The 22,663-nt window shown below is 43.1% G+C and overlaps 1 protein-coding gene across 1 annotated transcript; it reads right to left on the bottom strand.

The window, feature by feature from the left end:
* Positions 1 to 2,488: 2,488 nt before the first annotated feature.
* On the bottom strand, positions 2,489 to 22,278 carry kif2c (kinesin family member 2C). The gene is made up of 20 exons (XM_056293920.1): positions 22,146 to 22,278; positions 21,885 to 21,979; positions 21,561 to 21,662; positions 20,867 to 20,915; positions 14,252 to 14,362; positions 13,797 to 13,906; positions 13,056 to 13,151; positions 12,888 to 12,942; positions 11,643 to 11,805; positions 11,269 to 11,359; positions 10,891 to 10,954; positions 10,020 to 10,111; positions 9,760 to 9,902; positions 8,966 to 9,179; positions 5,732 to 5,842; positions 4,308 to 4,375; positions 4,033 to 4,111; positions 3,863 to 3,943; positions 3,027 to 3,120; positions 2,489 to 2,560 (listed from the first exon to the last, which is right to left on the bottom strand). The coding sequence occupies exons 1-20, from the start codon at positions 22,207 to 22,209 to the stop codon at positions 2,508 to 2,510; spliced, it is 1,935 nt and encodes a 644-aa protein (XP_056149895.1). The 5' UTR covers positions 22,210 to 22,278; the 3' UTR covers positions 2,489 to 2,507.
* Positions 22,279 to 22,663: the final 385 nt, after the last annotated feature.

The following is a 22,663-nucleotide window of genomic DNA, read 5'->3' as shown; positions in this document are numbered from 1 at the left end:
TGTATACACAAGTCCAGCTTGTGTATAGTTAGGTGGTTTGGAGCCTGAGAGGGGTTGAGGGCGATGGGGGGCAGTGGACAAAGAAATTTTATATATATATATATATATATATATATATATATATATATGGAGGCCTCCTATACCGAAGGCCCGGCCGAACTGCATTATGGGTCATTCTCCGGCCGTCTTCGCCTGCGGATGCGACGGGGAACTTCTCGTCCCGGTTCGCCTCGCGTTACCGAGCCACAGGAGAAAAAAAACAACACCCATCTTAACAAGTCTTAGCCGACCGTCGAGTCGTAAAGGCCTCAGAAATAAAGCGTTAGCAGGGCGCGGTTCTTCCACCTGCTTCCAATAAAACCGAACTGTTCTCGTATCCAGTCGCCTCCACGTTGTTGCTGCTGCAGGAAAGAATTGCCTCGCTCACGAGGTCAGAAAGGAGAAAATGCAAATTGCCTCCATTCGGATGGTCGATTTTTTCCCCCTTTTCTCCCCCCTGCATGCAGAGCAAACATTTATTTGCCGTAAATACGAATTTGATTTCTTTTGGGCTTTAGAAAGCACGTCTCACTGCTGCTTGTATTTCACACGGTCCCTTATCTAGGTCTGGTGCTGAATCCACCATTAGCAGCTGAAAAGCGGAGAAAGATGCCATCTGCTTGCGGCGTTAATTTTTTCCGACATGCGTTAAACGGAAGAGCAAAAACCCATGAAGGCGCTTTTGCCAGAGCTCAGCTCGAAGCCCGGCAGCGCATGAAAACAAGTCCTTCCGCCAGAAAGTTATTAAGAATTTGTTTAGACGCACCGCTGGAGCAGAAACAACAACGCGGGGCCTCCCAGGTTACGTACCAACCCGCTGAGGAGCCGCGAACGCCTCATTTCAGCTGACACGACACGCACCCCGATATGTGATTAAGTGGCTTTGGATAACTATCGCACAAGTTTGATTTCCAAATAAGCACCAGCGTGAAAATTTACCCGAGCTTGCAAAAAACAAATACTGCCCCCCCCCACCCCCCAGTTGTGCCTGGCCAGTCACCCCGTTCTCTGAGCTGTCCCGGTACGGCGTCATTTTGCTATCTATATTATCGCCGGTTCGAATCCCCGTGTCACCTCCGGCTTGGTAGGGCGTCTCTACAGACACAGCTGGCCGTGTCTGTATGGCGTCATTTTGCTAGCTATATTATGAGAGCGCACACACACACACACACAGTATGAACGGGCGCAGGCAGCTCTCAGAATATAGACAGCGAAATGACCCCGTTGGAGGGAAGCCGGACGTGGGCTTGTGTTCTGGGGCCCTCATGTATCGATCGTTACTATGGGCAAATTTGTGCGGACACACCCATGGGATTTTTTAGCCCTGAAGTTTGTCTCAGAGACCCGTGTAGAACCTGGCTAACCCCTGAACTTAGACACAGACCGGCTAACACTGGTGTCTTTGCAGGCCGGGGTGATTGCTCGTTGCAAGAGGTAGACAACGGATGTTAGGAGGAAGGAATTACAAATAACCATCATGCTTTGCTGCCGACTGTCAAACAATCTTGACTAAAAAAATCCATGGGTGTGTACGCACAAATTTGCCCATAGTAACGATTGAGGTCACTGCACAAGCACCTCCTCTGGTCGGTCGGGGCGCCTGTTCAGGGGGGGAGGGGAACGGATCCTCCCACGTGCTACGTCCCCCTGGTGAAACTCCTCACCGTCAGGTGAAAAGAGGCGGCTGGCGACTCCACGTGTATCGGAGGAGGCATGTGGTAGTCTGTAGCCCTCCCCTCGGCAGAGGGGGTGAAGCAGCGGCCGGGACATGGCGTCGTTTTGCTATCTATATTATGAGAGCTCCCTGCACTCGTGTATAGCTAGCAAATAGCTAGCTAACATAGCTAGCAAAACGACGCCGTACAGGCACGGCCAGCTGTGTCAGTAGAGACGCCTGACCAAGTCAAGGGTAACACGGGGATTCGAACCAGCGATCCCCATGTTGGTAGGCAACGGAATAGACCGCTATGCTACCCAGATGTCCAATACTGCTCTTTTGGAGGTTGCATGTAGCAGCCGACCACATACATTTGACCAGAACAGGACAACAAAAACTCAACGTGGAAAGAGATCTCACTGCAGATTTGTAGACTTGATGGTGCAAAGAAATGTGTTGGGGGATGAGGAAGTGGCATTTTTGCTCATGGCAAGTGATTAGAAAGCCTCTCTCAGTTTCCATCTGCCCCAAGGAAATGTAGAGCTGGACAAAAGCGGGGGGAAAAAAGGCCATGCTTTAATTCAGATCATTCATAAACTTCTCCACACGAGAAATGTGTCTAAAATGCAATCAGTAAAATACAAAAGCAAGAAAGCACTATTAGTTTTCTTACATCTTTTCAAATAAATACAATATTTACAATGGCATTTGAGTAAATTTTATTAACACAACAAAGAAATACCCGACAGAATGTTACCTAGTAAAACTGTTAAAAAGACTGACAGAAGAATATTCAGTGGTTAGGCTTCTTTCAGCGATAACTTTTTTCCTGTTCAAATCCAGACTGCAACTCCAACACCGAATCTGTGGGCGACAAGTGCGATTGTACTTTACCGCCCATTTACAAATGAATTTGTACTAAATCCGGCATAAAAAAACAAACACATTCCAACAACATTACAAAGTGGGTAAAAAAAAAAAGTTTTTTTTGATGACTATAATCGCATCAAACCTATAAAAGGCAGAACGCAGTCACTTCGGTCTACTTAAGAGTTGTATACAACAAAAAGGGCGATAATCAAAACGTGAATGGCGGGCCCAAACCTGGAATTAACCGCTTTCATACTTCAAGAGGTGAAATCAGTTTGACTGGATAAATGTTCAATTATTGACGAATTAAGGGAAGAACGCTGCAACAGTTGGTGCCGTGTTTAAATTACAAATTTAGGCCTAAACACGGGCACGGTTTTCCCTTCTGTAATTCATCTACATCAGAAATGGCAAGTACGTGTTATCGTGATTAATATAATTAAAAGTAATGTATACAAACCCAACAGTTTTCTGGCATAATCCACCAGATCAGGAATCGCTGTCTCAGTGTTGTATGAAATTTGCTCCATTGCTTTGGTAAGCTCATTGCCCATCTGAGAAACCAAGGTAAGATATGGCTTCAGTGCTGATGCATGCTCAATAATCCAGGTAAGAAAATGAAAGACGGTTGAATCGGTTCATCTGGACACAACAGTTATTGACAGAAACGTTTCATCACTCAGCTAAGTGACCTCTTCAGTCCAAACTGACTGCAGCTACCCCCACCCTTATAAACCATACAGTTGCCATTGAAACTCTAGTTAATGGTCACATCCACACCTGCATATTCACGTTTCATATGCAGGTGTGGGCGTGCCCATTAACTAGAGTTTCAATGGCAACTGTATACAAGTGTATTATGTGTTTTTAAGGGGTTGGGATCCCTGCAGTCAGTCTTTAGACTGACGCCCCCTTTCCACTACATGGTACCGGCTCAACTTGACTTTTTTGTTTTCCAATACCGGAAAGTACCGGCATTTTGGTAACCGTTACCACTTTTCTGGTACTGCCTTTGTCAAGGTTCCAAAAAAAACTGGAGCGGGTACCAAAATCAACGCAGACCAGCTACACTGAGGGGGTACTGGTTACGGTAATGGAAAACGACACTCTGTGAGTCGAGTCAAGCCGGTACCATGTAGTGGAAAAGGGGTATTAGATGAGTGATGAAATGTTTCTTTCAATAAACATATGCAGGTAAACTGATTCAACCTTCTTTGATATGGTTGAAAGGTTTACAGGGAAAGTGCTTTTTTTAACGATATGAAAGAATGATAAAGAACAGAAAGGAGGCTATACCTGCAGCTGTTTATAAACCTTCTGTTCCAGCTGCACCACTTGAGAGATTGCATCATATACATCTGAAACCACAGAAGTTTCCTACAACCAAGAAAGAACATACTTTCAGAGAACTTCACACAATACATCACCGAAGGCAACCCTGAATTTGGGTTTATTTGGAATCTGACCTCTTCTGAGGAGCTCTCCATGGGCTCTTGCACTTTTGCCTCTTCATTGCCTTTGCACAAGCCATTCAGTTCTTTCACCCTGCCCAAAAAAAAATAAAAATAAAAAGAAGCGAGAAAACAAGGTTATGTTTTGAAGTCACTGTCATAAATTTTGAGTAGCCTATTTTTTTGGGGGGGGGGGGTTACTATCTGAACTGTCTGTTACATGCACACATTCAGACATGGGATAAACAAACATGGCTTGTTGGTTGCAAAGAAATCAACAGTATGTGTACCTGTCTGCGTAGCGCAGTGTGTTCAATGTATAATCACATGATGCCATGCCTGGAGACACCATAGCCATCTGAAGGAGAGTGATGAAATAAAAGATAAATAAGCAAACCCACAAATAATAACCCTGCGACAGGACAACTGACCAGCTCAGCAACAGTGCAAGTACGAAAATTATTTTGAGAGGGTATCTTAATTAAACTGCCTAAGCTGTAGAGTAATGGGCATTGTGTACAGTTTGCCCTATTAACTGGTGCAGGGCTTCATCATGGAGCGGGATATTGACAGGCGGATTGGTGCAGCATCAGCAGTAATGCGGACGTTGTACCGGACCGTTGTGGTGAAGAGGGAGCTGAGCCGGAAGGCAAAGCTCTCAATTTACCAGTCAATCTTCATTCTAACCCTCACCTACGGTCATGAGCTTTGGGTAGTGACCGAAAGGGTGAGATTGTGGATACAAGCGGCTGAAATCAGTTTCCTCCATAGGGTGTCTGGGCTCAGCCTTAGAGATAAGAGTGAGGAACTCGGACATCTGGAGGGAGCTCGGAATAGAGCCGCTGCTCCTTCACGTCGAAAGGAGCCAGCTGAGGTGGTTCGGGCACATCCAACTGGGAGGAGACCCCGCGATAGATCCAGAACTTGCTGGAGGGACTACATGTCCAATCTGGCCTGGGAACACCTTGAGATCCCCCAGGAGGAGCTGGAGGACGTTGCTGGGGAGAGGGACGTCTGGAGTGCCCTACTTAGCTTGCTGCCACCGCAACCCGACCCCGGAGAAGCGGCTGAAGATGAATGAGGGCTTCATCTTTCCATAGGACAGTTTAAAAAGGTTCTGTTCTTTACTGTGCCATGTCTTCTTTTTGACCGTGTTATCCAACTCGGCTTTGTGATTATTTGGAATCTTGATTTTTGTTGATTAGCGTTTTATATCTTTGCTCACCTGCACAGATTAAGTGCATCGTTTTGTCCTATACTTGTTCGATTGCACTTTTTACACAAATGATTGCATATTTGTCCCCTTTATCTGCAATGACTGTAGGTGGGAGCCGTCATATCCAGGACAACAAAAAAAGTGAATACACCCTCAAAACCTATGAAGCAAAGTACTGGGTAAAGGTAGACTTGGGGAGGTATGAATATAACTATATGTTGAACAATTTGCACCCTTTTTACCTCAAGATCGTTGTTGCAACGTCTTGGGTCCAAATGAAAAAAATTAGAAAAATAAATAAACGAGCAAATGAACATTAGAAACTAAATTAATGTGCTGATACCTTTATCTAAGCTGTATTTAATACATCATGTTTAATTCAAAGGCCAAAGTAACTGGGCTGCTGTAAAGCCCCCTGAGGCAATTTTGTAATTTGTGATATTGGGCTATACAAATCAAATTGACTTGACTTGGTGAGTGTGTTATCTACAGACATACCATGCAGGTCCTGGACCTCTCTCCAATAAAGGAATCTCTCAGGACCTTGGTCAATGTGCTCATCCTGAATGGAATGTGATCACTGTTCTTTCCCAGTGAACGAATACACTCCTGATGGAAGCAAGAATAAAAGTTATATTTCACATGCTTTTTTAGCATACATTATCACCAAAAAGGACCACATAAACTAAAACTACACTGACTCGGGGAAAGTACTTTGTTTTCACATGCAACTTGCAGTATGCATGTTGCGAATAGGGTAGCCTTCCAAATAGCAAGCATTCATATTTCAGTTGTAAAGCTACAATCCTGAAGATCATAATTGTTTAATTTACTGACACCTATGGTGGTACTAGCATTTGCAACCCATGTGCCAGAGGTCCATTTGAGACAAACAGGTCACTAGTACCACCATGTCAACATCATCCAGCATCTCCAGTTTAAGCTACTGGTAGTAGCTTGTAGTATCGTTTGATGAAGGTCTTCTAGAACCCTGGTCAACCATATCAGCTTGTTAACCAAGACAACTTGACTTCTTCAAACTTGCCTCCACCTACTCTCTTTTGTACTTGGCTGCTATGGTGAAGACGTGACACTCAATGTGCCACATTATTTTGCCTGGGAAAATCCAATAGTGATCCTTAAAAATGAGATACTACTGAGGTGTTTGTGATTTAAAAATTTGTGAATTAGCCGTTGTTTTTTTTTTATTTTTATTTTTTATTTCACACCAGTGACAGAGCGTCTCAAAAAAAGATCTACATTTGCAGAGGTGCACATAACTGGTGTGCATGCGTGGTCAAAATAAATTATGCGCAGCAGATAATACGAAAAGAGGTGCTTTAGCATACCAACACTTTTGGGACACAATTACTGAAACAACAGTGTTTTCTCCATATATCACTGGTAAAAAGTCATTATGACAAATGTGTCAATTTTAATAATAATCAGTTATTAATTGTGCAACTTTAAGCCTTTGTTATTAAGTGCAAGCGGTTTTTTCTGAGTTAGCAAGGTTAACTGTTAAACCTTGAGCTCCAGCAAATAGTTAGCTTACATTACAACTAGCTTATCAAAATGTCCAAGAAGCAAGCTACTTTAATTACTTTGGTGTTGCGCCACCTCCAAAGAAATGCCAGACTGAATCTGTACATAAAAAAAAACAAAAACGCATATTTGTGGAAAAGCGGCTGCAGGAAGTAGCCTGGCTCCAAACAGATGACGACCGCATAGAGATGTGGTGCAAGATATGCCGTGAAAATCCCAATCTCGTGGATAAAAGCAGCGCCTTTTATATAGGGACAAAAAATGTTCAGTCATCCAGCCTTTGAAAAGCACGAGAAGAGTAAAGAGCACATGAACATAGTGCCAACTACTGATAACAGGTACAGCCAGGATCAGAAATCACTCGCCCTCTTGACGCGTGGCAGGACAAACTGAATGAGAACAGCATCAAGCACTGTGTCATATTTTCTGTTGGCCTTTCACAAAGCGAAACATGCACACCGGGGGGTTCATATGAGGAGGATATTGCACTTTCCAAGAGGCTTGGAGTTAATGTCGGGAGTGCATATCATTCACGAGAAGGGGGGACCCGCATCATGCAGAGCATCCCATAGGACCATCAGTTCAGAATTGAAGGCAGCTGAATTTTGGGGCGTGCTCTATGATGGATCAGAAAACATAACACAAGTAGAGCACAAAATTGTGTACATTGTGTCTGTGTTTAGCTACGGAGAGTTTACCTCAGATTTCCTTAGATTAATTAATTTGGGTGTGAACTGAGCGGCACAGGACATAGTGAACGGACTGGAGCAGCTCTTCCATACTTGTGGTTTAGGGGATCAGTGGAAGACGAAGTTGGTCTCGGTGTGTAGACGGAGCAGCAGTCAACGTTGGAGTTTACAATGGGGTCGTTCCCAAATTGCATCAGATGGTGGCGATTGGGGATTCCCTTCTGTGTACTGCCCACACCCTCGAGAACTGCACAGTCAGCTGATCACATGGTACCATACTGTGAGACATTTAATCGCTCTGTTAAGTTGTTGAGCTTTTATTTACAGAGAGGGGGCGCAAAAAGAACAGAACAACTAAAGAAGATATGTGGTGAGAATGGCACTGCCTTTGTGAAACGAGGAAACTTTCACAACATCAGATGGTCTGCATGGAGGCAAGAGACTTGAAAATATTGAGGCTATTACCTGCCTTTCAAATTCAAGTGGCTACAAGTGATGACAGTCACATAAAACATATCTGCACAGAGCGTTTTCAGTGTTTCCTAGCCAACATGCTGGATACTGGAAACATTTTACAGTTCACCTCCCTCAGGGTCCAGCAAGATAAACTGACTAACGGTGAATGCAAAGATGAGCTCATCGTAGCTGCTGGACGGCTGACACTATTGCTCCACAGTGAAGGCAAGTACAGGAAAGAGACTGTTTCAAATGGTGATGCTGACAGGGACAAGCCTAGTGTATTGAGAGGTCTATTTCATGAGTTTGAAAGCAGATATGAATCCCTTAAGTCATGTGATCAGTTTGTCATTTTTTATCCTTCAACTTGGCCTCAAGAAATGCAAGACCGCCACAGTTTTGGCAACACAACACTTCCTAACATCCTCCAGAAATACGAGGCCAGCTTGTCTGTTGAGACTCCACTGTAAGAGAATGGATGCGTTTAAAGCAAGAAGGAAAACGTTTGGCAGCCTCCTCTGTGTATGACTTGATCAACACAGTGAAGATAAGTAACCCAGATAGTTACTCCAACATTCATAAAGTCCTTCTGTTGTCCATTACATTGCCCTTGAGCAGTGCATATGAGAGGGGATTTTCACATCTCAGTATAATAAAAAACAAGTACAGATCCTGCCTGTCAGACTCTCGCCTCTTATCCCTGATGCACAGCCACTTGTCTAAGATGACAACAGACTTTTGACCCGAAGACAGCTGTTGACTTGTGGATGCAAACAGCTAATCGCAGACTCAACCAGGGAGAAAGAAGTAGGCCTACATCTTCATCTGCCATGTTTGAAAGAAAGGAAGACAATGAGGACGGGAGTCAGGAGGGTAGTGATGACGACAGCTTGTAGCTTTACCATGCCGCGTAAAGACTGAGTACCAAGCAACATCTCCAGGTGCTCCCTTGAAAACCAGACCAAAAAAGTTATGTGCACCCCTGTACATACGGCATGTAGTCTCAGGATTGTGGCATTAAGCGTGTCCATGTTTCTGCTACCTTAAGAGCCAAGAGGCTCCGGTTGATCTCAGCAGTCTCAACCAGTGTGCTGCGGTCATTGCTGCTGACGTCCGTGCCACGCTCATTGCCAGCCAAGTCGACAAGTGAAAACTTGCCATGCAGAGTCCTGGCACGGTCTTTGCGTCGCAGGATAATCTGGAGGACAGCGTGTGAGCGGGAGGAATTGGCATTGGCTGAGGTCTGCCCTGATGTTCTGGCGGAGACAAGAGAGAGAAGTCAGCCAACCACATTGATGTCATTTTCATGAACTGTGGAGTGTCATGTGGACATACTAAAGCATTCTGAGGGAATGCTGAAAAGTCAACACTTCTTTACAGTAAATTCTCCAATAGCACATACAATCTCAAATAACAATGTAAATCTTAATCACTAATGAAGTAACGCAATTTAACATAACAGTGTAACAAATGACAATGACAATTTTGGGATATACTCACAGTACCGAGGAGCTAGTGTTTGAGAAATTGCACAAAACTCAAACTACACTTCAGTGATTGTGTCCAAGGACTTTTTGCTTACATACATGTCATACATGCTTTTGTCAATATCAAATTGATATTGGTAGATAGCCAAAGCTGTGGTATTGGAAGTTAAAAAGGGGTATCGGGACATTTACTGCCCATACTGACCAAGAGGACAATCAAATCCTAACAAACTATTACCCCTTTCTTGTCTGTGTTAGTAGCACAAACTACCACCACGTAATGATCTATGTTTGAGCATATTTCAAAGATGAGAAAAGGGGGTGGCATAGCCTCTCCACCTTTATTTACCTGCAACCACTGCCTGTCTGTATCATCTTGATAACCTCTTCTGCATCTGACACATAGCCCTCCTGCAGGCCCACCACCTGAACCTGCTGCCGGTCATCCTCCAGAACACGGAGCTTGGCCTTCTTGTTCAGCAGGTCATACACCTAAACGCACAAGAAAAATGATCCTATAACAAATTGAAAACAATAACTGGAAAATGGTTTCTTTTGACCATTTCAGATGCACATATTTTTTGAGGCAGGCAAGCTCATCAGATCTACCTTGCCGTTGTAAATCTCAAAGAAGCTGACATAGGTAGCGAGATCCAGGCTAGCGAACCTTCTGTGGTTGAGAAGGGTAAACACATCCTGGGCTGAAAGGGAACAAAAGACAAGACACAATAACTCATTCTGCTTATCAATTATGATCTTCCATAAAAAAAAAATTAAAAAAAAGTTTAAAAAAAAAAACAGAAGCTGGGTAAATCCTGGGTGTACATATAGCCTTGGTGATCGATCCGGGTCAAAAGACTTTCCATCTGGAGTAAAATGGTCGACTGGACGAACAAATCGTACTGAGCTCCCAGTCTGGACCCTGATAAAAATTTCAAGAATTTACCATGACTCCGAGGAGTCAATTCCATACAAGCCTGTTTGTTGGGTGGATTTTATGCCCTTTTTTTTTTGGCAGTTCAAAGTTAAGTCTTTGGGGATGATTATTCTGGCTTCCTTGCTAGGGTGAAAAAAATCATGATGGAAATCAGTACATGTTGCACAGAAATAAAGCTACATCACTTTTACATATATTGTTACCTTCCGAGAATGTTCACCAACAAAGAACAATCTACAATTGCCCTCTGCCATCACAATCATTGAGTTGAGCCCAACAAACTTCACTTAAACTTGCTGTAATAAAGTGCCCACTGTTAAAATCAACCAGCGACTTCATGCTGATGATAATATGTAATTTATTGTTATTTCTGTAAGAATCCGGTTATATTTTCAATGCTGAATTCGCCGATATCCCCTGCGTCATCAGCATACACCACTTTTTACTTCCCTACATTGGCATATTTCTCAGATGATTGACTCGAGCCAAAATTTAGGGGTGTTTGCAATAAAACTGAAAGGACCCAGAATATTTAGAGCATACCTGCTAAAGCGTAGATGCCATTGTTGCTATTCTGTTGCTTCCCAATGAAATCACCTCCCATTGTCTGAGAAGAAAATTTGGAGGGTGCAACATAGTTGAACAAAAGCACTAAATTAAATATCAAATATCAAGCATGATTTAGATTAACTAGAGCTTAAATACAGGCTGTGGAAGAAACATTGTGTGTTAAAATATGCATCGTTTGCACCTGAGTGAGAAAAGCATACTCATACATATTCCCATTACTCTGCCTTTAACCTATTACATTAGAAGATGCATTGAATACGTGATGCCATACTCTAACAGCATCCGTCTTCCTTGAGTGTGCACGCAGATGTTTAGACAAATGAAAACAGTACAGTAAGCAGACAGACTTACATGAGTCTTTCCACTTCCTGTCTGGCCATATGCAAAACATGTTGCCATGCAACCCTCAAATATACACTGCACCAGGGGTTTGGCTGTGAACCTGTAGGAGAGCAAATAATTGTGTACTTCCTGTCTATGCGAATAAATAAATGAAGATTTTGTATTGTTGCTATCGGTGAATGCGCATAGGAAAACTATTACACTTGAGCCCTACATTAGCATTTACGTGTCAACATATTATGAAAGCACATCTCTGAGTAAGAATCAATGCATTATATCCTACTAAAATTTACAAATACACCAAGTTGTCCTCTGATCATGCATGGAATTCAAGTCCCGAAAAACTGGTATTTGTTGAATGAGCAAAACTAAGACTACAATACCTGTAGACCAAGTCATTAGGGGTGGTCTCATCGAAGGAGTAGTCAAATTGGAACACCTGGTTTTCTAAGTACTTGGTTAGATCCACCTTCTGCTTTGGCTCATGAACCAGCAGAATGCCTTTGCCAGGCACAGAGATAACGTCTATCTCCTTTCTGTTGACCTCTGGGATTTACAAAGAACAAAGTCAAGAGAATACCAAATAATTTCAAGCCTATCAAAGAAGGTTGAATCAGTTCCCCTGGATAAAACGTTTATTGACAGATACGTTTCATCACTTAGGATTTGGGAATGTTTGCAATCACAGCATTGTAAGACGGTGACAGATGTACTCTTAGCGCCCCCCTCGGTTTAGGGATGGTTGTTCCCTCTTAACATAGATGGCCTCTGACTCCCCGTTCAAACCAGCGTTCCTCCCTATCAAGGATGTGCTTGATAGGGAGCACATCCTATTTATCCTTGATAGGGAGCCTATCCCATTATTTTATTACTTTATTGATCCCCATGGGGAAATTCCTCCTCTGCATTTAACTCATCCTACCTGTGTAGCTAGGAGCAGTGGGCAGCCGCCGTGCAGCGCCCAGGGATTATTGACTGGGGAACCTCATCCTTGGTTCCCCAGTCTCACCTGTAGCGGCCAACTTGTATATGGAGGAAGTGGAAAAGAGGGCCCTGATGTCCTATCCAGGGACACCACCTAGCCATTGGTTCAGATTTGTGGATGACACCTGGGTTAAAATTAAATCTCAGGACGTACCACATTAACCCTGTAGACAACCACATCAAGTTCACCAGGGAGGATGTGAAAAATGACAGGTTAGCCTTATTAGACTGTGAAATTGCAAGTGGTGATGGGGGACATTTGATTGTTGATGTTTACCGTAATCCAACACATCCTGATCAGTATTGTATTGCACTGTATTGTTTATATGGGTGGGGATACCTGCAGTCCGTTTAGACTGAAGATGGCACTTAGTTGAGTAATGCAACTTATCTGTCAATAAACGTTGTGTCCAGATGACCTGGTTCAACCTTCTTTGATTTTCTTACCTGGATTATTGAGCATGTGTCAAGACAATTTCAAGCCTACACTTTAAATAAATAAATCAGTAGATCCAATATGAGTGTTCCAATGTAACAAGAGATATGTGTAGCTGAAATACAGCACGATTTTTAGATAAATTCTTTTAAATTGATCCCTTTTTAAAAAAAAATGTGGGATGCGAGAGACATTATTTTGAACTCACCTTGTTTGTTCAGTGGTCGCTTACGAACACATACACAAATCCTAAGATTTTCAACCTGTACAAATACAAAGTATGCTATAATAAATCCAACAATCAATGACATTTAAGAACTAAGAAAAACCATGCGTGTATCCAAGCAATTGAGATTTAAAACGTGTCTCCACTCACCTGGTCAGTGGTAGAGAGAGGAGATATTTCCAGGGTTTCTCTGAAATCTTCGATCATCTGGTAGAACTTCTGGTTGGGTCGACATGTCTCTCCAAACTTAAGACAAAAAGAAAACTCCCAGATTTAGGCATCAAAGGCACTCGAACACGTGCCTCCACTGTGCTAGTTTACCAGTACATTATAGCTACAAACAGACTGCACTTTTAATCTCACACGATTACATTTTCATCCTCACACGTGACACGGATCAGTGGACTCTTTGAGAGCAACAAAGCAAACGTGCAGACAGAGGCTGAATGGTAAAATTGGAATTTGGGTGGATTATATGCCACTTTCTTTGGCACAGATCCCTGGAATCAATACTCTGCTTCTTAACTGTGACCATAATGATGCAAGTCTGTTGAAAGCCAGTGCAGTCACTTACTTTTACATCTGTCCAGGGAGATCCCTCTTTTTTAAGCTACTAACAACTTGTGACTAATCTGCAAGTGAAGTGGTGTGCACAATCACAAGACATCACTTCTGCTTGCCCCGTTATAGTGCATATCAATTTAAGATTAATTTAAAAGTGAGGGGGGAAAAAAAGATCTGAGCAGATTTAGAATTGAGAATAAAAGGGGTGCAGTGTTAATCTGGACTAGGTAGTAGGTTCTAATCAGACATTTATTTTCAATAGATATCAACAGGAAGAGAGAAAAGAGAAAAAAAGGAAAAATGAGAAAGAAAATTTATATTAGTCACCTTTCCCTTCTTGGGCTGTGCGTCAAAGGGCTTGACAACAGAGGACATCCTTTTGTTGGCCTTGTTTACTTGCTCCTGAGCTACCACAGTTTTCCTTCTGCCTGAGGAGCCTGATATAAAAGAAAACTTCTAGAAATAACTGATGATCAACACCAGAGCCTACAGCTGTGATGGAATCTTCACTAGAGACTTGATGGGATTATAATGTGGAACTGTGAATCTAGATGGCTGATATCAAACAACTTCCTAAGACACCGCCTGCAGAGGCAACTGAGCAAACCTTCTACAATGGCTCGTATCTGTGAACAAGGATGTCTTCAGCTCCAGGATTTCTCATTGTGTAGGACTCTCCATGTACACAACTTACATCAATATCATCTATGAAATATTTTGTCTTAACTAATGCTATGAGAAGGAGAATGTGTCAGTTTGTGTACAGACAGTTTCCTACTGACCTGTGGCTGCACACATGAGTGGAAAGTTCTCATCCTTGTTCTCTTTGATGGCCTCGCTGACAGAAGCCAGAGCTGGTTTAGCCTTTTTTCTATGCGGCTGGTTGGCTATCCCTGGGAATGATTGGCACACGCACACATTTATTTTCTCTAAATTTACAAGGGCAGCGGATAAAGAAAATGATGGGAAATAATGGGGGGAGGGGGGGAATTCTCTCTGATGGATTGAAGGTGCAGAAGTGAGAAAATAAACTCATGCAAACAATCTTGTAAGGGTTTAATCAAGGTAAGACTACTTTAATGAGATTACACAAACTAGACAGTGATATCCTAATACGTTCTGGGCCTAGCAATGAAACATAAAGGAAGGATGGTGCCCACCCAATGAAGTGATTACCCCTGCCCCACTCAAGACTCGAGTAAGTGACCATTATTATAAAAGGGATTGTAAACCAAGTCCTGAGCTCAATACACTGTAAGCTGTCATGGCTACCATGTGTACCAGGAGAATGCATAAAAAAATATGGGTGTGGGATTTTGTGCAAATGTTCAAGCGACATTGACAATCCTCAATAGCCAATAAGCAAAAATACCAAGGTTGAGTTTTTCTTTTTATTTTATTTTATAAGACAGTGTGTGGAAGGAAATACATTTACATACATCTCTTTCCCTAATCTCATAAATAACCTATTCAAAAGACCTGGTACTAACCAGAAGTCCCGAGGACTGGTGTCGGCAGTAGTTCAGGGCAGGCCGTTTGCGGGATTGCCTGAGCAGACTCTATGCTCAGGACTGGAGCACGGGTTGGGTCAGGGGCTTGTAACATGCATGTCTGCCTTGCATACGACTTCCTGGATACTGAGAAAAGATCCAAGTCAAATATCTGTTCAATAATGGCATAAAAATATTTGTTCAATGTTTGAGAACTACTGGCACTGGTCTCTCTGGATTAAGGCTTAATCTAACGCTCTGAATACACGTCATCTGAAATGCTTCAGAGCCCATTTGTAAACAAGTTGTAAAGCAAGATAGAAATGCTAGGGCCAGCCAGTTCACAAGAAAGGAAACATGCAACAGCTGCCGATCAAAATGGAAATAAATAAAAAATTGAATAACGACTAAAAAAAAAATTAAATAACAGTAAAAGCAGGGTCAAAGCATAGTTCTGAGTGGAAAACCCCCCCAACAGCGAATAGTAAAAGTTTAAGAGCCGCAGGTGAATTTATCATCATCCCCCCTCTTGTGGAGAGATGATAATTGTGTAAACGTGGATTCCACATTTGGTGGTGAAAATATCCCAAGTTGAAAAGTAGGAATTTTAATGTTGAGGTTTACCCTGGAAAGGAAAAAAAAAGGAATGCATCACATTAGAAAGACACAAGCCACAAATTTTTTTTTTAGCCAGTTCTGTAAAATCCCATGCAATCTTGAGAACATACACCGCTCTACATGACTATTTAAATGCACACTCATACCATCATTACCAAAGAAAGGCAATACTCTGACTTTAGAAATAGTTGTGCAAACAGTTTTATCTGATGATCTTATTCGGGGTCAGGTCAAAATAGAGCAAGCGTAAAACAATTAACACACCTAGAGTTTTAATAAATCTTTTGATTTACCATTGCATATATACGATAGTCTAGTTTCTTTCAACTATTTGAAATAAAAGTTCAGATTCAGTAAACCAGAGATGTCTGTACAATCTACTAGTACTAGTGTCTTGATGCACGCTCAATAACCCAGGTAAGAAAATCCAAGAAGGTTGAACCAGTTCATCTGGACACAACGTTTACTGACAGATATGTTTCATCACTCAACTAAGTGACCTCTTCAGTCTAAACTGACTGCAGGTGTCCCCACCCTTATAAACAATACAGCTGCATATCGAACAAAACTAACGACCAATTTCATATGGGCCTGATCATTAACTAGAGGTTCAATGGCCATGTGTACTATTCAGGGGACTGATGGAATTAGTGGAAGAGGGCCCTGATGTCCTATCCAGGGACACCACCTAGCCATTGGTTCAGATTTGTGGATGACACCTGGGTTAAAATTAAATCTCAGATGTACCATATTTCACCGACCACATTAACTCTGTGGACAAACACATCAAGTTCACCAGGGAGGATGCGAAAAATGACAGGTTAGCCTTCTTAGACTGTGAAATTGCAATTGGTGATGGGGGACATTTGATTGTTGATGTTTACAGTAAACCAACACACAGTGGTGCAGTAAGTGGGTATAATGTTATGAAGATTATCAGGGCGCCACGCTAGAGGGGGCGCCACAATGGTGCTCAAATTTTTTTTTGAAAAATAATTTCTAATTTTTCCCCTTATCCCACCCGATTACCCAATGGCATATGGTCAGATCTTGTCGAAGATCTCTCTGATCCACAGGAAGGAGAGATCCACAGGAAAGAGACCACAGGTTCAGTCTGGGCTATGGTGGTATTACATTCCTTTTCGTTAAGAGCATTTTATATGTAAATTTGTCAAACTAAGAAGATGGGTCCCTTATTGGAGAAGCTGTTGATGAGGGGATTGTTGGGCAAGCTGGTAGCATGGGATGAAGGTAGAGGAAGGGGTTTAATGTTTAGAGAAGTCAGGAAAATAATAAAATAATTATTTGATTAATTAAATAAAGGGCGCTCAGTCATATTCTTTATAGGGGTGCAAAATCCCTAGCGGCAACCCTGCCAACACGTACTGATCAGTACTTAAAGTCTGACTCTCACCATCCACTGGTGCACAAACTAGGAGTCATCGGGACGCTGTACCACTGAGCTGACAACACAGCGGCCGGGGAAGGGGAGAAATTCCACATTAAACAGGCCCTGGTTAAGTGTGGTTATCCTAACTGCGCTTTTGTAAAAGCCAGGAAGACGCCCAAATAGTGCACCAGCCAATAGAAGAGAGGAGGACAACAGCTGTCAGAGCGTGTTGTGCCATGACTTGTACATTGGGGAAACTAAACAGATGCTGGCCAAGAGGATGGCACAAAACAGGAGAGCTAAGGTGTCTACACCAAACTACAGGCCAGTGGCCACTCTTCCAAGGATGAGGATGTGCACATCCTTGATAGGGAGGAACGTTGGTTTGAACGTGGAGTCAAAGAGGCCATCTATGTTATGTTAAGAGGGAATGACCATCCCTGAACCCAGGGGGGCGGGGCTAAGAGTACATCTGTCACCATCTTATAATTTTGTGATTGTTGCAAACATTCCCAAATCCTCTGTGAATAGTACACATGGCCATCGAAACTCTAGTTAATGGTCACACGCATATCGGCACATGAAACTGGTCATTGGTTTCGGTCGTTATGCAACTGTATTGTACTGTATTGTTTATAAGGGGTGGGGATACCTGCAGTCAGTTTAGACTGAAGATGTTGAGTGACGAAACGCATCTGTCAATAAATCTTGTGTCCAGATGAACTGATTCAACATTCTTTGATCTACTAATACTTCTGGCTGCTCCCGTTAGGGGTTGCCACAGCAGATCATCTGTTTCCATCTCTTCCTGTCCTCTGCATCTTCCTGTCACACCAGCCACCTGCATGTGCTCCCTCACCACATCCATAAACACCATCTTTGGCCTTCCTCTTTTTTTTGGGGGGGGGGGGATTTCACCCCCCTTTTCTCCCCAATTACCCCACTCCAATTACCCCACTCTTCCGAGCCGTCCCGGTCGCTGCCCCACCCCCCTCTGCTGATCTGGGGAGGGCTGCAGACTACCACATGCCTCCTCTGAGACATGTGGAGTCACCAGCCACATCTTTTCACCTGACAGTGAGGAGTTCTGCCAGGGGGACGTAGCGAGCAGGAGGATCACGCTATTCCCCCCAGTTCCCTCTCCCCCCTGAACAGGCGCCCTGGCCGACCAGAGGAGGCGCTAGTGCAGCGACCAGGACACATACCCACATCCGGCTTCCCACCCGCAGACACAGCCAGTTGTGTCTGTAGGGACGCCCAACCAAGCCAGAGGTAACACAGGGAGTCGAGCTGCTGATCCCCGTATTGGTAGGCAACGGAATAGACCGCTACGCTACCCGGACACCCCTGGCCTTCCTCTTTTCCTCTTCCCTAGCAGCTCCATATTCAGCATCCTTCTCCCAATATACCCAGCATCTCACCTCCGCACATGTCCAAACCATCTCAATCTTGCCTCTCTTGCTTTGTCTCCAAACCATCCAACCTGAGCTGTCCCTCTAAAATACTCGTTCCTAATACTGTCCTTCTTTGTCACTCCCAATGAAAATCTTGGCATCTTCAACTCTTGCCACCTCAGCTCTGCCTCCTGTCTTTTCATCATTGCCATCCATCCATTATTCAAAGCACTTATCCTGCTCTCAGGGTCGCTGGAGCCTATCCCAACAGTCATTGGGCAGTAAGTGGGGAGACACCCTGGACAGGCTGCCAGTCCATCACAGGGCCGACACACACACACACGTCAGTGCCACTGTCTCCAAACCATATAACATACCTGGTCTCACAACCATCTTGTAAACCTTCCCTTTAACTCTTGCTGGTACCTTTCTGTCGCAAATCACTCCTGACACTCTTCTCCACCCACTTCACCCTGCCTACCTTCTCTTCTTCACCTCTCTTCTGCACTCCCTCTTACTTTGGTCACCTCTACTCCTTGCATCCTCACCATTCTGCTGTCCTCCCTGTCATTCACGCATATGTATTCCATCTTGCTCCTACTGACTTTCATTGCTTCTTTCTAGTGCATACCTCAACTTCTCCAGGCTCTCCTCAACCTGCACCCTACTCTCGCTACAGATCACAGTGTCATCCACGAACATCATTGTCCAGGGAGACTCCTGCCTGATCTCTTCCGGCAACCTGTCCATCACCATTGCAAACAAGAAAAGGCTCAGAGCCGATCCTTGATGTAATCCCACCTCCACCTTGAACCCATCTGTCATTCCAGCCACACACCTCACCACTGTCACACTTCCCTCATACATAATCCTGCACCACTCCTACATACTTCTCTGCAACTCCCGACATCCTCATACAATACCACACCTCCTCTCTCGGCACCCTGTCATATGTCTTGACGCATGCTCAATAATCCAGGTAAGAAAATCAAAAAGGCTGAATCAGTTCATCTAGATACATTTATTTACAGAATCTGTCAATAAACGTTGTACCTAGATGAACTGATTCAACCTTCTTTGACCCTGTCATATGCTTTTTCTAAATCCACAAAGACAGTGTAACTCCTTTTGACCTTCGCTATACTTCTCAATCAACATTCTCAAAGCAAACATCACGTCTTTAGTGCTCTTTCATGACATGAAACCATACTGCTGCTCACTATTCGTCACCTTTCCTCTTAACCTAGCTTCTATTACTCTTTCCCATATCTTCATGTTGTGGCTGATCAACTTTATACCTCTGTAGTTGCTACAATTCTGCACATCACCCTTATTCTTGAAAATCCGTACCAGTATGCTTCTTCTCCACTCCTTAGGCATCCTCTCACTGTTTTGTTTATACAATGCAAACACCAAAATAACTGCAAATAATAAAACAGTTAATTCTTGGATATGATGGCAAATAGAAATGCTCCTTTCGTGGCATCTACAATAAGCTGCAAATTAAGAAATATAAAGGCAGGTGTCTTTACACATGTTCAGTACTCCAGGTAAGGAAACCACAGAAAATTCAAATCAGTTCATCTGGACACGTTTATTGAGAGAAACGTTTCATTACTCATCTAAGTGACTTCTTATGTCACAACTGACTGCAGGTATCCTCACCCTCGTTTTCAGTCATTATGCCACTATATTGTTTACAAGGGTGGGGATACCTGCAGTCTGTTGAGACTGAAGAAGTCACTTAGATCAGTGATGAAATGGTTCTCTCAATAAACAGTGTGTCCAGATGAACTGATTCAACTTTCTGTGATAAATAAGGTGGAGAAAATGATACAACGCTTGCTTGAGGACTAAGTCTTATTTCATTGATTTCAAAGGCCATAAATCAATAATTTAAAGACGCCATGTATACTTGGTATTGTATCAAAACCATTTAAACACTTTAATCAAAATATAATTTAAGTGATTACTCCCAGTAACCAGGGTATTGGTGTGCATGTAAACTTAGTCCATGTTGTGCCATTAGTACCAGTGATGGTACTGACCCCTACACCTTCCCAGCTAGTGCAAAACCTCCCATCAGCCAGAATGTTAACACAAGTTAACAGAGACGAAAACAGCAAGTGCCGGAAACCAAGTGTCTACAACTGCTGGGTTTTGTCCCCGAATTATTAAATTTGAGCATAGGATTGGTGATCTAAGATTACTGGTCAGATTATCCAGTTCTTATGAATCAAACTTTGAATTAAGAGGAAAATGGTTCGCAGATCAGCTCTCCTAGGATTGATTTCTATGTGTATCGATTCAGTTCTCAGGAACAAAGGATGGATTATAGCACAAAAATGTGTTTGTTTTACACAAATGAATATGCACAACATGCCAACCTGTTTCTTCAGTCCAGGAGGCTACTGGAACAGAAGCTTTTGGAGGGAGACAGTTAAGAGATGAATTATTGAACACACGACAATAATACAGGTGAGACCAAAAGAGATAGGTACATACAAGAGGAAGGGGCAGGAATCTTGGATGAGCGCAGTCGACCCTCATATTTCTAAAGAGGGAAGAAAAAAGACAATTTTACTATATTGGTCATTAGCATTCCACATAAAAGAACAGCTGTGCAATACAAGTGATGCTACCATCTAATCATCAGCCACTTTGAAGGGAGAGATTTAGATTTTGAGTCAATGTTGGACTTGCTTTCTTCATTCCCCAACCCCACCTTAAAAGCCCCAAAGTTTTAGAGAGATGGGGCACCCTGGTAGCCAAATGGTTACAGCGCATGCCACATCATCACAACATCCCTGAGTCGATTCCAGCCAGGAACCTTTGTTGCATCATGTCGTACCCATCTCTCTCCCCTTGTTTCCTGTCTGCCACTTCACTATCCTCTATCCAATAAAGGCAAAAATGCCCAAATATAAAAATTTCAGCGATTGTTCACCCCCCCCCCCCATTTTTGGTGCTCAAAAACCTAAAATAATAACAATAATATAAAAAATTACATGGAATAAGATTACACCAACTCATAGAAACACATCATACCATAGATCTCTATCAAAAAAGAATTACAATGGAAATGAATCATTCAAAACTGACTTCAATAGACATCAAAAGGCACCAACATATTTTAAATGTAGTCTTGTGCATTCAGTGGCAGAAAAGACAGCTAGAAACACAACTGAATTACACTTGCCATGTCAGGGGCTGGAGTTACAGGAGAGGCAGCTTTGGTGATGGCAGAATTTATGTGGTCCTTTAGTTCTGGATTGAGTGAACAAAGCTCACTGAGTTCAACCTGCACAGCAGAGGAAAACAAACGTAGACATGCTGTTATTTGTAATCCTGGAAAAAAATAATAACATGTTAGCCCTTGAAGAAGTTTGTTTAAGGGCAAAGGATACAGCCTCCCATATTAAAACTGAAAACGAGATAACGGGTCAAGGGTTAGGTCATTCTGGATGGGCCTGGGCCTATTTGCCTCACTGAGAAAGTGGGATACCAAGTTAACACCACTCACCTCCTTCCCTCGGCAGGTGTTTCTCTCGTACCACTCCACCATTACGGTGGACTTGGTCGTATCCACGGATTTCACGCTTGAAAAGTGAACTCGGCCTTATGACAAATAAAACAAACGGCCGGTCAAAAATAAAACGGGAAAGCCAGTGGATGAAATGTTGACTGGTGACAGTTAGCCACGCAGCTATGTATAGATAAAGATAAATGACGAATAAAGTGTCCCTTCCCGATTCCCGGTGTAGCCGAGCTAAAAACTACTCACCGTCACTGCGACAGATCTGCACGGAGAGCCCAACAAGAAGCTTCGCGAGGTTGGTGGTATCCATTTCTGTGTCGTTTACGTTGTGCCTTTATTTCGCGTCCGGGACTATATCTACCCCGGCGTAAACCTATACCACGCGAATAACTATCAGACGCCTCTTGCTTTGAGCGCTAAACCGAATTAAAATGCCCGCAGAAGGACCTCAATACATCGTTATCCCGTTGAGCCGAAGTCGCCAACTGCCGCCCAAAGTTTAAATATACGTCGCTTCCGGGACGGAGATAACCGGATTGGCTGCGTGGTGGCACGTTTTCTTCTTCGTTAGTTTTGTAGACGTAAACAGCCAATAGAGCGTTACTTCGCCTTCGGAATGCGTTTAGGGCGACTTGCCCCCGCCCACTTCCCTTCAAAAACGACCAAAGAAAACAGTGGGGGGGAAAACAATACGGTCCTCTTTCCAAATCTTCTACAAACGACTTTCTTTCCTATGCCGTTAATCTCTTGCTAAAAAGTCCCCG

Source organism: Lampris incognitus, chromosome 14, assembly GCF_029633865.1.
Source record: "Lampris incognitus isolate fLamInc1 chromosome 14, fLamInc1.hap2, whole genome shotgun sequence".
NCBI classification, from domain to species: Eukaryota; Metazoa; Chordata; class Actinopteri; order Lampriformes; family Lampridae; genus Lampris; species Lampris incognitus.
This window is presented reverse-complemented; position numbering and strand designations above follow the sequence as displayed.